The sequence below is a fragment of the Quercus suber genome, unplaced genomic scaffold, assembly GCF_002906115.3.
Source record: "Quercus suber isolate HL8 unplaced genomic scaffold, Cork oak 2.0 scaffold_820, whole genome shotgun sequence".
In the NCBI taxonomy this organism is placed as follows: domain Eukaryota; kingdom Viridiplantae; phylum Streptophyta; class Magnoliopsida; order Fagales; family Fagaceae; genus Quercus; species Quercus suber.
In genome coordinates, this window is record NW_027070250.1 from 2,436 (window position 1) to 16,151 (window position 13,716).

At 34.1% G+C, this 13,716-nt stretch overlaps 1 protein-coding gene across 1 annotated transcript; it reads left to right on the plus strand.

The window, feature by feature from the left end:
- Positions 1–9,652: 9,652 nt before the first annotated feature.
- Positions 9,653–13,397, plus strand: LOC112022930 (serine/threonine/tyrosine-protein kinase HT1). Its single transcript, XM_024055551.2, is given in 6 exon segments — positions 9,653–9,784; positions 10,133–10,845; positions 10,847–10,941; positions 10,944–11,128; positions 11,369–11,824; positions 12,871–13,397. Coding segments are annotated over 5 exon segments (1,263 nt in total). The 5' UTR covers positions 9,653–9,784; positions 10,133–10,591; the 3' UTR covers positions 13,144–13,397.
- Positions 13,398–13,716: the final 319 nt, after the last annotated feature.

A 13,716-nucleotide genomic window follows, 5' to 3' on the forward strand; every position in this document is an offset into this window, starting at 1 on the left:
AGGGTAATCATGGAACACAAAATATTTCCTTATATACTTATGCGTGGAGGCCAAGTAAGGCCATCTCAGACTTGTTAGAGGTTCTATTATTCCCTTCAGCTTCCTTGGCGCGTTCCGTCAGCTACTTATCCCCGTCTACGTATTCAAGTCGTCACCTTTAGGTGTTAGTTGACCAAAAGGTGTAGTTGTCAGCTTTAAGGTGGGACCGTCAATCTTATCCTATCGCCACTCGGGCTGTGGTTGTGTTGGTGAGGCTGATGACTTTATTAGGGTCGTCGCCTTCACCTAATATGGATGAGTTTATCAATGCTACAAAACTTCCCTTATCAAAAAAAAAAAAAATGATTTGTCCTTTTTATTATTCTTGAAATTGAATGTGCGTAGGGCAAGTAAGTTTTTGGGGAGAGAGAGAGCGATAGTCCACTAAACATAACTCCATTGCAGACTTGCAGTCGGTCACTACCTAAAGGAGTGGATAGGATAGTTTGATGTTGAAAGAAGGATAATTTCATGTTACCATAAGATTCTCACAAAGATATAGAAGAAAAAGTTGGTACGGAAATAACATTTAGCTAGTATTTACCTTTTCTTTCTCAAAGGACTAATAAGGAGTTATGTTTGCTGTGAGAGATCCTTTCCACTTCGCTCTTTGCATCCAGCCATCTAACTTGGATTTGGACAGTGCATAAAAATGGGATCCAAAGCCTCGTGGTCCCAAGATGACATCTAAACTATCAAATTACCATGCAGACACTTTTCTTTACAAAAAAGACAATCAAGCGTCACACCATGCAGCCAAGTCCCATTTCCAATCGCTTCTTCCTCAAATTCCAATGCCAAATTACCAATCTTTTTTTAGGGAAAATTACAGTGTGTTACCTTTAACTATGAGTGCTTATAATGTTTATCCTTTAACTTTAAAATTTTACATGTAACACCTTAATTTGGTAATTTGAAATGTCCATCTCAACTATTAAATTAGTTTCAAAATTAAATATTTAATAAATACCTATCAAATTAAACTATGATATTGTAGGGATGATAGGCCCAGTAGTATATGTTGGGCCGGAGACTTGATCCAAGGACGCGTAGTTGTCCGAGGGCTGTAAATTGTAATGGAGGTCGGCATTAATGAATATAGAAAGGGGTCTGGCCATGATGGTCTGAGGATGGATTCTTCCTCGGCTAGGCAAAGCCGAGGTCAAAAGGTACGGCTACCATCCAGAAGCAACGTTCCAAGAAATTCTATTGATAAAGATATACATCTTGAAAGCACAGGACAAAGGAAAGCTAGGAAATATCTAAGAGAAAGCTGCTACCACCGCATTGAATGCTTTGTAGCTAACTCTCTGGCCGCATTAATGAGGAAGTGATACCTGATCAGTAGTTTTCAGCCTTACAACTACTCTTAAAGACTTCAAGAAGGGACTAATGGAACAAGTATCAAGACGAGCAATCTAAATCTACACGTGGAAGGTGGAAATTGGAGGAAGAAAAGAGTATAAAATAGAGAGAAGTCCCTGAGGGAAGGGGATCTGAGATTGGAGAGAAAAAACTGTAGCAATCAAGAGCTGAACGTGTAATCAGATTTAAGAGAAATATATAAGAACTGATCTCATCAGATTGTGCCGAGAACGAAATTTCTTTAGATTAAACTAGTCTATCTTCATTTTTTTGTCATCTGAATCCACTTTACTTGTTGTCTAACTCATTAAATCCCAGTTTTCCAACTCACTCTCTACAAATTCATTGTATTAGGCTCTTTAGGCCTAAGTTCAACCATCCTTTGGGCTTGGGAGTCAAATTGTGTCCTTACAGATATCATTTGCAATATACATCATAAATTATGATAACATTTATGATGCACATTGCATACTACTAATTTGGACTTTAATTTTAGATACTACAACGCATGATCAGATTCTCAAACACTTTCTTCTAATAAAATAACTGGTAAATTTTAAACTAAAACCTAAAGTTCTTCCTTATATGTCGTCCAGCCCAGAAATAGCTAGCATTTCTATGACTCCGTTGACACCAAAAGCATCCGGCGATGTGACCAAAATCTGGAATTTTCGCTGGATCCACCATAGATTAGGGGAAATTTCTATCGAGGTCAAAGCATCCCTTGCGTGTGAAATGCTTAAGAAATTATATGAAATTTTTTATATTTGGCTCATTTAGTTAATGGTAATGGTTATTTGGGTCTTAATTTGGTTTGTTGTGATATAGATGCTTGTTTGGTTGTCCAATGATTGGTGATAAACTCAGTGGTTTTCTAGACAAGTTAAACATTTGAAAATATTTTGAGATCATTTTTTAGGAATACAGTTAAACTGAAAATAAGTTGTTTTTCCTAAAAATATTTTATAGTGCTGCAAATAAAGCGTAATCATTATTCTAACATTCCTCTTATGTGTGGTCTCGAATTCCCCCCACTAATAAGTGAGGCGCAACATATGAGATTTTTAATTATTAGTTTTCCAAATACTTGAACAATTAAGACATGACGAACTTAATCATTTAAGTATTAATGTATTATTCTAAAAAATATAATAGATTGGATACTCAACTATTATCCCATTTTTCCCCTAAAGAGAAAGTCTCTTGAGCAAACAAATAAAGATAATAATCTTTAATGATGTGTTTAAGAAATACTAGATTTGGTCACATCACAGAATTTCAAATCTACAGCATAAACTTCCTTCTTTAGGTGAGGAGGCATATGAATAAATTTTAAATTTCTAGAGTAAATTGTAGTCGAGATTTATGGGCTAAAAATCTCAACTGTTGGGTTAAGATACTTTGACCTCGGTTAATTAATTTAATTACCCAAGTTGATTAATTAGGTTCAATTGCATGCATATCGTGAAGGCACCAACAAATTACCAAAAATACTAAATGCAGTGGAAAGTAAATTTGACACGGTGATTTGTTGATAAATGGGGAAAACCTCTCGCAAGGCAAAAACCCCACTTGGTGATTTTAAGGTCACCACTCCCAAAAATCCACTAATCAACAATCAAGCGGTTACAAGTATAAGGAATCTTACCAACTACCATGGCCTATCCCGAAATACCAACCTACAATTAAACCTTCGCTCCAATACCCAATTGGACTTGATATTGTAGCAACCTTCTTTTCTTTGATGCACAAACCTACAATTTGTGACTAACCCTTTGCATGGATCCTAGTATGTAACTAACTCCAATAACTTGAACAGATGTTGTTGGCTGCAAAGTTCTTCACTTCATCAACAATGAAGATCTAGAAGCACTTGGTTATAAAACCCTATGGTGTACAAACATAGTAGTTTCTCACAGAGAAAATAAGTCTCTTGGTCTCTGTATCCGTATGTGACGGCTTTTAAAATAAACCTTATTATGTCTAGGGTTATGAGAAAAGAAACCCTAAACAATTACAAAAGCTAGACCAAATTTCATATTTGAAAAACTAAAAATTGTAAGTCTCGATAGATCGAGCTGCTGTCGAGCTATCTATCGAGCTTCACATTAAGTCTTAATAGCAGGCATTTGTCTAGCTATCTATCAAGACTTACTGAACAACTTTTCTTCACTTGTTTCTTGAATCAATCTTCATGTCTTTAATACTTGACTTGAACAATATGTTTCTTGAAGTAGTAAACCTATCTTAGATCTACCCAATTACAAGTAAAATACATTTTATCAAAGGATTAGCCAATTACAAAACATATGACCCTAACATCAACTAAACCTTTAGCCAACAATGACATTAATTTCAAATTCTTTCAACAAAAATAGATCATTGGACCGTTTGCAACACTCCTAAGTCCTAGCTTATGAAATAATAAATATGATACATTCACCTTGTACTTGTGTCATTATAATTGTGTTGGAATCATGGTTTTAAAAACTGGAATGGTCAAAGAACCAGGAAAGGGTTTGGTTTCCTATTTTTACCGATTTTGACCAATTATTCCAGTTTTTGCTAGACTAGGTCTAGGTCTGGTTTCCAATTCAACCAATTGAACCAGTCAATCTATTCCAGTTTTTAAAACGTTGATTGGAATAGCCATTGTGGGTTGCCAACTTGTTCTTGACCTTAGAGTTGGTCAAGTTCCAGACTTCGATCCCACAAGGGCAAGATGATTGTCAACTTGTGGGGGTTGAAGTAGTGTGCTCATCTTGTTTTTGGATGCTATTCTAACTCATTAAGGACATTTTTGGTATTCTGAATATAAATTGCCATATAATTGATAATTTTATTACTAAGAATAAAAATTGTTGTAATGAAAGTAACTAAACCTATACATATGTTTAGTTGTAACATTAGATTTGCATTTATAAAATATCTTACTTATATAATTATATTTATTAAAAAAAAGAATTTTGTATATTAGTGAGAGAGATATTATTTTTGGGCAAAACTTAGACATAGTACCTTAGGTTCCTCAATTAAAACATTACACATGACCAGTTTTACTTACATCACACAAACAATGTCAAGCCACTTAACGAATGGAACAGATTGTAAAAGAAAAAAGAAAAGAAAAAAAACCCGAACCTCCAAAATTAGAGAGAGAGAGAGAGAGAGAGAGAGAGAGGGGAAACTACTTTGGCTCTTCGCCAACCACTGCAAATCCCTCCTCCTATATGCCCCATCATCTTCCTCATTCTCACAACCTAGTTCTTGCTCAAAGCTTTAGATATGGTTATGGGTGTTATGTGGGTAAAAAGTAAAAACCACCATGCAGGTTTTGATTTGGTCGCCAAAGTCTGGTGATTTTGTGGCTTAATGGTGAATCAACTTGGGTACTGGTGAGCAACTACAAGGTCAAATGGTGGCTTGGTGGTGAATCGTCTTGGGTAGGGTTTTGAAGTCGACCTAGATCCAAATAGTCGCCTAGTTTGGGTTCTTAATGGTTCGATGCTGAGGGTGCGATGAAGTCAAGGTTTTGGTGCCGCCGATGAGGTGGTTAGGTTCAATGCGTTTTTTTGGGTTTTTGTTTTTAAATCTGACCACAACGTTAAAGGGTTGACACCTTTAATATTGATGTGGATTATATCTCCATTTGTAATGTTTTAATTGGAAAACCTAAGGAACAGTACCTAAGGTACTGCATCTAAATTCTGCCTATTATTTTTTGATGATTTTTTATTTCTACTACTATTATGTGCATATGTAAAGTATTTTTTTAACATATTAATTTTTGAAATTATTACACCTAGAAAGACTGTAATAGCTATTCCTAAGAAATAACTATTCCTCAATATAAGGAATAACCATTCTTAAGGAATAACTATTACTTGTGATAATGATGCAACCAAATAATCAAATAGCAAGTAAACATAAATAGCCATTCCATTTAAGGACTTATTATGACATGCCAAACTTGTCTTAAGTGTGTTCCAATGTTTAACGGTCACAATCAGTGAAGGTGTCAATTTTTCATGATTGTAAATGGAAAGGGAAACAAAAAGATAGTCTTTTGTGCGGCACACAAAGCAATGGGCTAAGAAACTGACTTGTAGATTCAATAGGAGGAGCTCACTCTTTGGGAACTCCAAAAAACAAATTAGCTGTCAAATGAGAGGACAACTTTCAGGCTTTATTTGGTTAAGAGGATGCAAAAGTGGAGGAATGGAGTTGGTAAAGTTCCAAACCTTCTTCAATCCCATAAGGACAAGATGATTGTCAGCTTGTTAGGGTTGAAGTGGTGTGCACATCTTGTTTTTGGATAATGTATTCTTACTCATTATGTGCATGTTTGGTATTCTGAATATAAATTGCCATATAATTGATAAATTTTATTATTGATAATAAAAATTGTTGTAATGAAAATAACTAAACTTATTCATATGTTTAGTTGTAACATTAGATTTGCATTTATAAAATATCTTCCTTATATAATTATATGTCTTAAAAAAGAAAATTTTGTTTATTTGTGTGAGAGATACTATTTTTTGATGATTTTTTATTTCTACTATTATTATGTGCATATGTAAAGTTTGTATTTTTTGGAACATATTAATTTTAGAAATTATTATACCTAGTAAGACTGTAATAGCTATTCTTAAGGAATAACTATTACTTGTAATAATGATGCAACCAAATAATCACATAGCATGTCAACATAAATAGCCATTCCATTAAAGGACTTATTATGACATGCTAAACATGTCTTAAGTGTGTTCCAATGTTTAACCATCACAATTAGTGAAGGTGTCAAATTTTTATGATTGTAAATGGAAAGGGAAACAAAAAGATAGTCTTCTGTGTAGCACACAAAGCAACGCGCTAAGAAATTGACTTGTAGATCCAACAGGAGGAGCTCACTCCCTAGGAACTCCAAAAGACAAGTTAACTATTGAATGAGAGGACAACTTTCAAGCTTTGTTTGGTTGAGAGGATGCAAAAGTGGAGGAATGTAAAATGATGAGAGGATGGAAAAGTGGGAGGACAGAAACAAAAATTTAGTTTCCATCATATGTGTTTGGTTAGGATGATGAAAAATTCTTTTGTTTAGTTTAGAAGAAAATTAAGATGATGGAAAATGTAGTCTATATAAATTCACTCTTATGTCTTTATTACATAATATATAAAATATGGTTGCTAGTGGGTAGTTGAAAGGTATAATAAGGACAAAAAAATAATTAAACCGACTTAAACTTTTTCTATCATGTTTTCTCTCCAATTTGGAGAGATTGCATTTTGGTTGGTCCAAGTGGTCACCAGTTTTCTCCTCTCGCTTCCCCTATCAACCAAACAAGCAAAAACACCATTTTTTGCCTACCATTTTCCATCCCCCAATAATCACCCTAATCAAATGCACTATCAAAGATGGGGCTGGTAACTATGGAAAAAAAAAAAGGCATTTTTTGTCACTCTTAGATACATGTGAATCTAATGAAAAAACTATCAGTAAACCGTAATGCAATTTTTTAAAAGAAAAATTATAAACATCATTGTAATTTTTATTTATCTATATACACACCCAAAGAATGAAATTAATAATTTTACGGATTTTGCATTATGGATTTGTAAATCCCATCATTTTAGAGTTCCCATGAAATTATCAATACCTTCATCCAAAACACAACATAAATGTCAATTTCATTTCACCCTCCCTATAACCCTCCAAATAAGTGTGAGTTCAATGCCATATTATATACTATATAATAGAAGTTGGTCATAAAAGTTGTGATTATGTCAAGTGACTATCTTTGTTTTGTGACAAGTGTTTACGCCCAATATTTATTATTATTTTTTTAATGAAATGCTTATCACTTATTGAGATAGTTTATTACCACTGCACATGCTTGGTATAATGATCACTCTATAAGTACAATCTCTTGTGTGGTGGGGGGCAAGGGTCAAACTTTAAGTTTTACGAAGTAACTTCACATACATACACTTAAATTCTATTACCAATATTGTACTCTAAAAATTGAAAATGCTATTTTAAATAAAATTCTATTAGCAAAAGTTTCCAATTATCAATATTTATTTTGATTATATCATCGTATGTTTCAATATAATAAAATTTACATATTACACATGGTGATATATATTAATTATATATCATAAAATTAATGTGTTTTTGTCTCATAACTTACTAATTATTAATAAATATATTTATATTTACATATAAATTTAATTTAACCATGCATCACTATTTTAAAAACCGAATTGGACTGGTTGGTCAACTAGGAACTGGGCACCAATCCGATCTGATAAATTCCCTTAAAATCAGTATGAAATTGGTCAAAACTTGTAAAAACCGAGCAAAAATCGGGTTGAACTAGAAACTGGGTTATAAACCGGTTCTTTGACTATACCAATTTTAAAACCATGCCATGCATTACACCAACATAATACTAATTAAAAATAAAATAAAATAAAAAGTTAAAAACCTAAAACAAATTTTTTGCTACAACTCTGATGTGACAGATTATGAGTGGTTAACCATTACTTACACATAAACTCTATATTTTTTCTTTACCAATCACCATTACAATTGTGGCAAGAATTTGTGAAAAGTTTTGTGCTCCTTAGACTTTTTCCCAACTTATATGTCATGTCACATGATTTAAATACAATATGTGTACAAGTAGAAATACAATAGATACCACCACACATTCTTTGTGTGATGGTCACTCTATAAGTATAAGTATTTCTGGGGTATGGGGGTAAGGGTCAGGATTCAAGTTTCTAGAACGGAGGTATAAGTGCTTGTGGGGTGTGGGGGCAAGAGCTAGGGTTTAAGTCTCCAGAAGTAAGTTTTCACACACATATACACTTTGATTATGCTAGAGTATAATTTCCATCCTATATATAAAAAAAGAATAATACTAATTAAAACAAAATTTAAAAGCCTAAAACAAAATTTTAGCTACAATTGTAATGTAATAGATTCTAAATGGTTAACTATCACTTACACATAGACTCTCTATTTTTTCTTTATCAATCACCATTACAGTTGTGGCAAGAAATTGTAAAAAATTTTGTACTCCGTAGACTTTTTCTCAACTTACATGTCATCTATACTACTATTTAAGGGGTTTTCTTTGTTTGGATCGGATTTTTTTGTCTAAAATACCCTTATTTCCCTAAGTTTAAGTACAGACAGAACTAAAGGACAACAAAGTAAAAATACATCTTTAACTCCCACTAAAATATTGCCTACAAAATAGGATTACTCTCTCACTAACCCATTTATTCAGAAACAAACTTCCCATTTTAAATTTTCTCTTTCTTTATTTTTTTAATTGGTCGAAAATATTTCTTCCTTTTTAAACCCACGTTAAAAGGTTTTTTTTTAAAAAAAAAATTTTAGAAACCCACATTAAAAAGTTGCTATTTTTTTGGGTAAAATTTAATAATTTGTATCGATTATAATTTGAAATTATTACATTTTTTCATCGCAAAAAAATCTAGAAGTGTAATGAGTATTATACGTTTGTACCAAATATTAAAATTATAATTGATTCAAATTATTAAATTTTATAAAAAAATAAAAGATTCTCTGAATACGGCGTATGATGCCAGTGTGATATTTTTTTTTTTTTTTTTTGAGAAGCAGAGGCTAGTGTGATTTAAATATGATAGGTGTAAAAGTAGAAATACAGTAGATACAGTTGTAGTTGTAGGGTTGTAGAAGTTGTACCCACAACCGCAAGCCGGTTCCCAAATCCCAAAGAACTCAAAGCCACACCGCACGAAACAGAAAGTAGGAAGCGGGAACACACTCAGATACGATACGTAAATTCGTGCGAGAAACCGTACCAACAGTAGGAACACACTCACAATCTCGCTAGCTCTCTTTTTTATCTTTAGCTAAAAACTAAAACTCTCTCTCTCTCTCTCTCTCTCTCTGCGTTCCTCAATTCTCTTGCGATAGAGACACTTTCTCTTTCATTACTTATTTTATTAATCAATCAAAAAAATTCAAAACATAAGTAACTCTCTCTCTCTCTCTCTCTCTCCGTCTTTTCTGACTTTCTCTCTCTGTGGTCCCCTCCCCCACCACTCACATACACAACTAAAAATATCGGGTCCATGGAATCTACGCGTCACTACCATTTTTAATTCGTATACTATACGTATAATAATAATATTACTTTTTTTTTTTTCTGGGTCTTGAAAATTTTGTTGTAAAATAAATTCAACTATCTATTTATTTATCTACCTTTCTCGCACGACATGTCTATCTATTGGTAGACAAATAATGGTGAAATACCCTTCAAAGTCATGGTGATTTCTGTTTTTGTTTGTCATCATGATGAGAAAGCTAGCTAATAAGGTGAGCAGCAATCAGAGTTAGCGTGTATTTGTTTCTCCAGCAGACCTCATTTTGTTCTCTACTTTATATATATATATATATATATATATATATATTGTATCTGGGTCTTTCTTATATTTTGTGGGATATTTTATTGGATGTATGATTGTTTTTGACACAATGATTGGGTTTCTTTTTTCTGTGGATGCTAATGGGTAGAGTTATTGGTGGTGGTGGTAGTGTTTGTTTCTTTTAGTTTCCAATATAAATCAGCCTTCTACTTTTATGTGAAGTTTTGGGATGGTTGGTTTTTACTTTTATGTATTTTAATTGATTTGTTTATTGGGTAATCTGTGTGGGATTTTCCAGGCTCTCAAGGAAGGTGTTATTTGACTTTGAAGCCAAAAAAAGGGGTTTTTATTTGTTTTATATTGAAGCTTTTGTGCTAGAGATTTGATTGTGAGGAGCAAATTGTGATGTTTGTATGTGGATGGGCTATGATGGGTTTCAAGGGATCTTGGTTCTGATGGAGATGAGAGCGTGTTCTGGGAAAGTTTCATTTATGATGGATCTTCAAGAATTTCAATGTTGCTTTGATTCTCGTGGAGGAAAAGATTTGATTTTTGGTGGTCATTATGTCAATGGTAGTTGATGGGTTTTAGGAAGTTTGGTTTCTGGAGCTTTGAAATCCATATAGAATTGTTTCTGGGTACACACCCAATTGATTTTGACCCTTCTTCTCAGCTTAGAGGAGGAGGAGAAAGTAGGGGGTTTTGTGTGTATAAGGTCTTTTAGGATTTAAAGGTGTTTGTTTGACAAAGAAAAAAAATGGGGGAAGAGGCTAATTCCTGGATTAGGAGAGCAAAGTTTTCTCATACCGTGTGTCATAGGTTGGACTCTTCAAGATTGGCCTCTGTTCAATTTTCAATTCGGCCTGAACGAATTTCAGGTTTGAAATCAAGGCCTGGAGCAAGTTCTTCTAGTGAGAAATCAACTACTATTTATAACAAGCAGAGATCTTTGTCCCCTCTACCTGAAACTCGGCTCAATGATGTGTTTAAGGAAGCGAGGTCTGAGAGGAAGAGNCATGGCAAAGTATTTTGATCATGGTGGAGGAAGGGTTAATGCTGTGGAAACATCTGATGAATGGACTGTTGATCTGTCTAAGTTGTTTCTTGGCTAAAGTTTGCTCATGGCGCTCATAGTCGGCTTTACCATGGCCTATACAATGATGAACCTGTTGCAGTTAAGATTATCCGGGTGCCTGATGATGACGAAAATGGAGCCTTGGGGGCTCGACTAGAGAAACAATACAATAGGGAAGTCACTCTTCTGTCTCGTCTGCACTATCACAATGTCATAAAGGTGACCAATCCTTTTCTTTTCCACTCTGTCATCTTGTTATTTGTTATGTATATATGCTTTATCGCAGGATCGGTCCTTTGTCTTGTTCAATTTTTATGTTGGTTACAGATTTGCTATAGCTTTTAAGTTTTTTTATTCCATGGATTGATTCTGGAATCATGGTCAAAATAATCATTTTTGTGATTTTGTTTGAGTATGCTGCCTTTTCTGAACCTTTCTTACTGATATCCTTTAATACAGTTTATAGCAGCGTGCAGAAAGCCACCAGTTTATTGTGTCATTACAGAATATCTATCAGAGGGTTCTTTGAGGGCATATATGCATAAGCTTGAGCGTAAATCACTTCCTTTACAAAAGCTAATTGCATTTGCTCTTGATATTGCTCGTGGAATGGATTACATTCACTCTCAAGGTGTCATTCATCGAGATCTTAAACCAGAAAATGTCCTTATTGACCAAGACTTCCATCTGAAAATTGCTGATTTTGGAATAGCTTGTGAGGAGGTATACTGTGATATTTTAGCTGATGACCCTGGAACTTATCGTTGGATGGCACCTGAGATGATCAAACATAAATCCTATGGCCGAAAGGTTGATGTGTACAGTTTTGGGCTCATCTTATGGGAAATGGTTGCTGGAACAATACCATATGAGGATATGAATCCCGTCCAGGCTGCTTTTGCAGTAGTAAATAAGGTTTGTTGATGAATTTCGTGTTTCTTGGCAAAACATAATGCATGGACTTGCAATACACAATGAAGCTTTTTTCCCCTTCATTCTTCAAGTCCTCTGTTGTTATTGTTTTTGTGAATTGTTTAGTTGTGCTATAAGTTTTATGTAGAATTTTTATTTATTATTAATTTTTTTTAATTGATAGAAAAAGGACTACCTGCCCTCTCTCTTCTCTTCTCTCCTTCTGTTTCTTTTTGGTTCCCCTCCTCCTGCCCTCTTTCCAATTAGATTTCAGTCCTTTGTCATTGGTTCACGCCGATTTAAATCAACAACTGCTAATTGTGTTCAAGTGTTGGTTCATTTATCGTGCATCCAGTCAATCCTTAAGTGTGCCCATTGGAATAACATGTAATCTGCATGTCTCAAACTCTTAAAAGCAATGATTTTCTCATTTTAAATATGATTATCTTGGAAATTTATCATCAGTTGTCATTCCTGTTAGTGTTTTGTATCATGTATTGGTGAAGTAATTATTTTCTACATCAACTTTGGGCTGAATCTCACTTTTGTAGTGAGGTTTAATTACTAAAGGAACAAATGAGAAGCCATTGAAACTGATTGTCCTATTAATAAAATTTAAAGATGATTGAATTGCAACTAAAAATGCTACCCTGAGCGCTAAAATATAGTTTAATTGGTTAAGATAATATGAATTGGTTTATTATTAAGTGGTAATGTGCCTATCTCATCAGCAGTGAAAATGGGGGAGAAATTTCAAAAGTACTGGGTGATTATGACATAGACACCATGGTTAACATTTCATTTGAACTTAAGTTTTCTTCCCCTGAAAATTAAAATAATTGGTTTGTTAAGATAATATGAACTCCTTTATTTTATCACAGAGAAGATGGGGCTGAAATTTGGTAGTACTGGATTATATAATGTAGACATCATGGTTCACATTTCATTAGAACTTAAGTTTTCTTCCCAAATTGCCTTTAATCTTGCAAAGCACTATGGGAAGGTTTTTGTGGATGCAATTCTAATACCATTATACTTGGCATTTTCAGAATTTGAGACCTGTTATCCCAGAGGACTGTCCACCTGCCATGCGAGCTTTAATTGAGCAGTGTTGGTCCTTGCAACCAGATAAAAGGCCTGAGTTTTGGCAGGTTGTGAAGGTATTAGAGCAGTTTGAGTCTTCACTTGCCCTTGATGGAACCTTGAATCTGGTACCAAATCCTACTTGCCAAGATCATAAGAAAGGCCTTCTTCATTGGATTCAAAAGCTTGGTCCCGTGCATCCTAATGGTTCAATAACGCCTAAACCTAAATTCACATGAATCTTTCTTATGACCTGGCTTTTGTAGCTCACCAGGTCAATTGTAATTAAAAAAAGGTTTGTTTTCTAAGCCTCTTTTATTGTATTCTTGTATGTCACATTCATGTGTGAGTGAATGAATAGATTGGTAGGCACACATTGAGGTGAAACTGTCTTTTATTCATGTTATATACACAGACAAATGATAATCAACTTAGTGTATTCTAGCCTTGTGTATATTGGCTGGCTGAAAAAAGTAGCATTTTTCTTTTGAAAGGCTATAGAATTCCAGCCCCCCCTTCTCTCCCCGTCCCCCCCCCCCCCCTCCCCTCCCCTCCGCTTTTTCTACGCGCACACTATAGAGTTCAGAACTGCCCGTCTTACAATTTTATTTACTTACCACTTCGTTTTGAAATAATTTTCTTATCACATATGAAAGGGATACTGGTCCAATTCCCTGTATATTCTCAGAAAGTTTAGTGTTATAGATGGATGTTAGAAGAATTGATAATAGTTATGAAAAAGGAGGGTCTTTTGCCAATGTGTGGGTTTCTAATTAAAATTTTGAAGTTGATTTCATATCACTTTCCAAGAT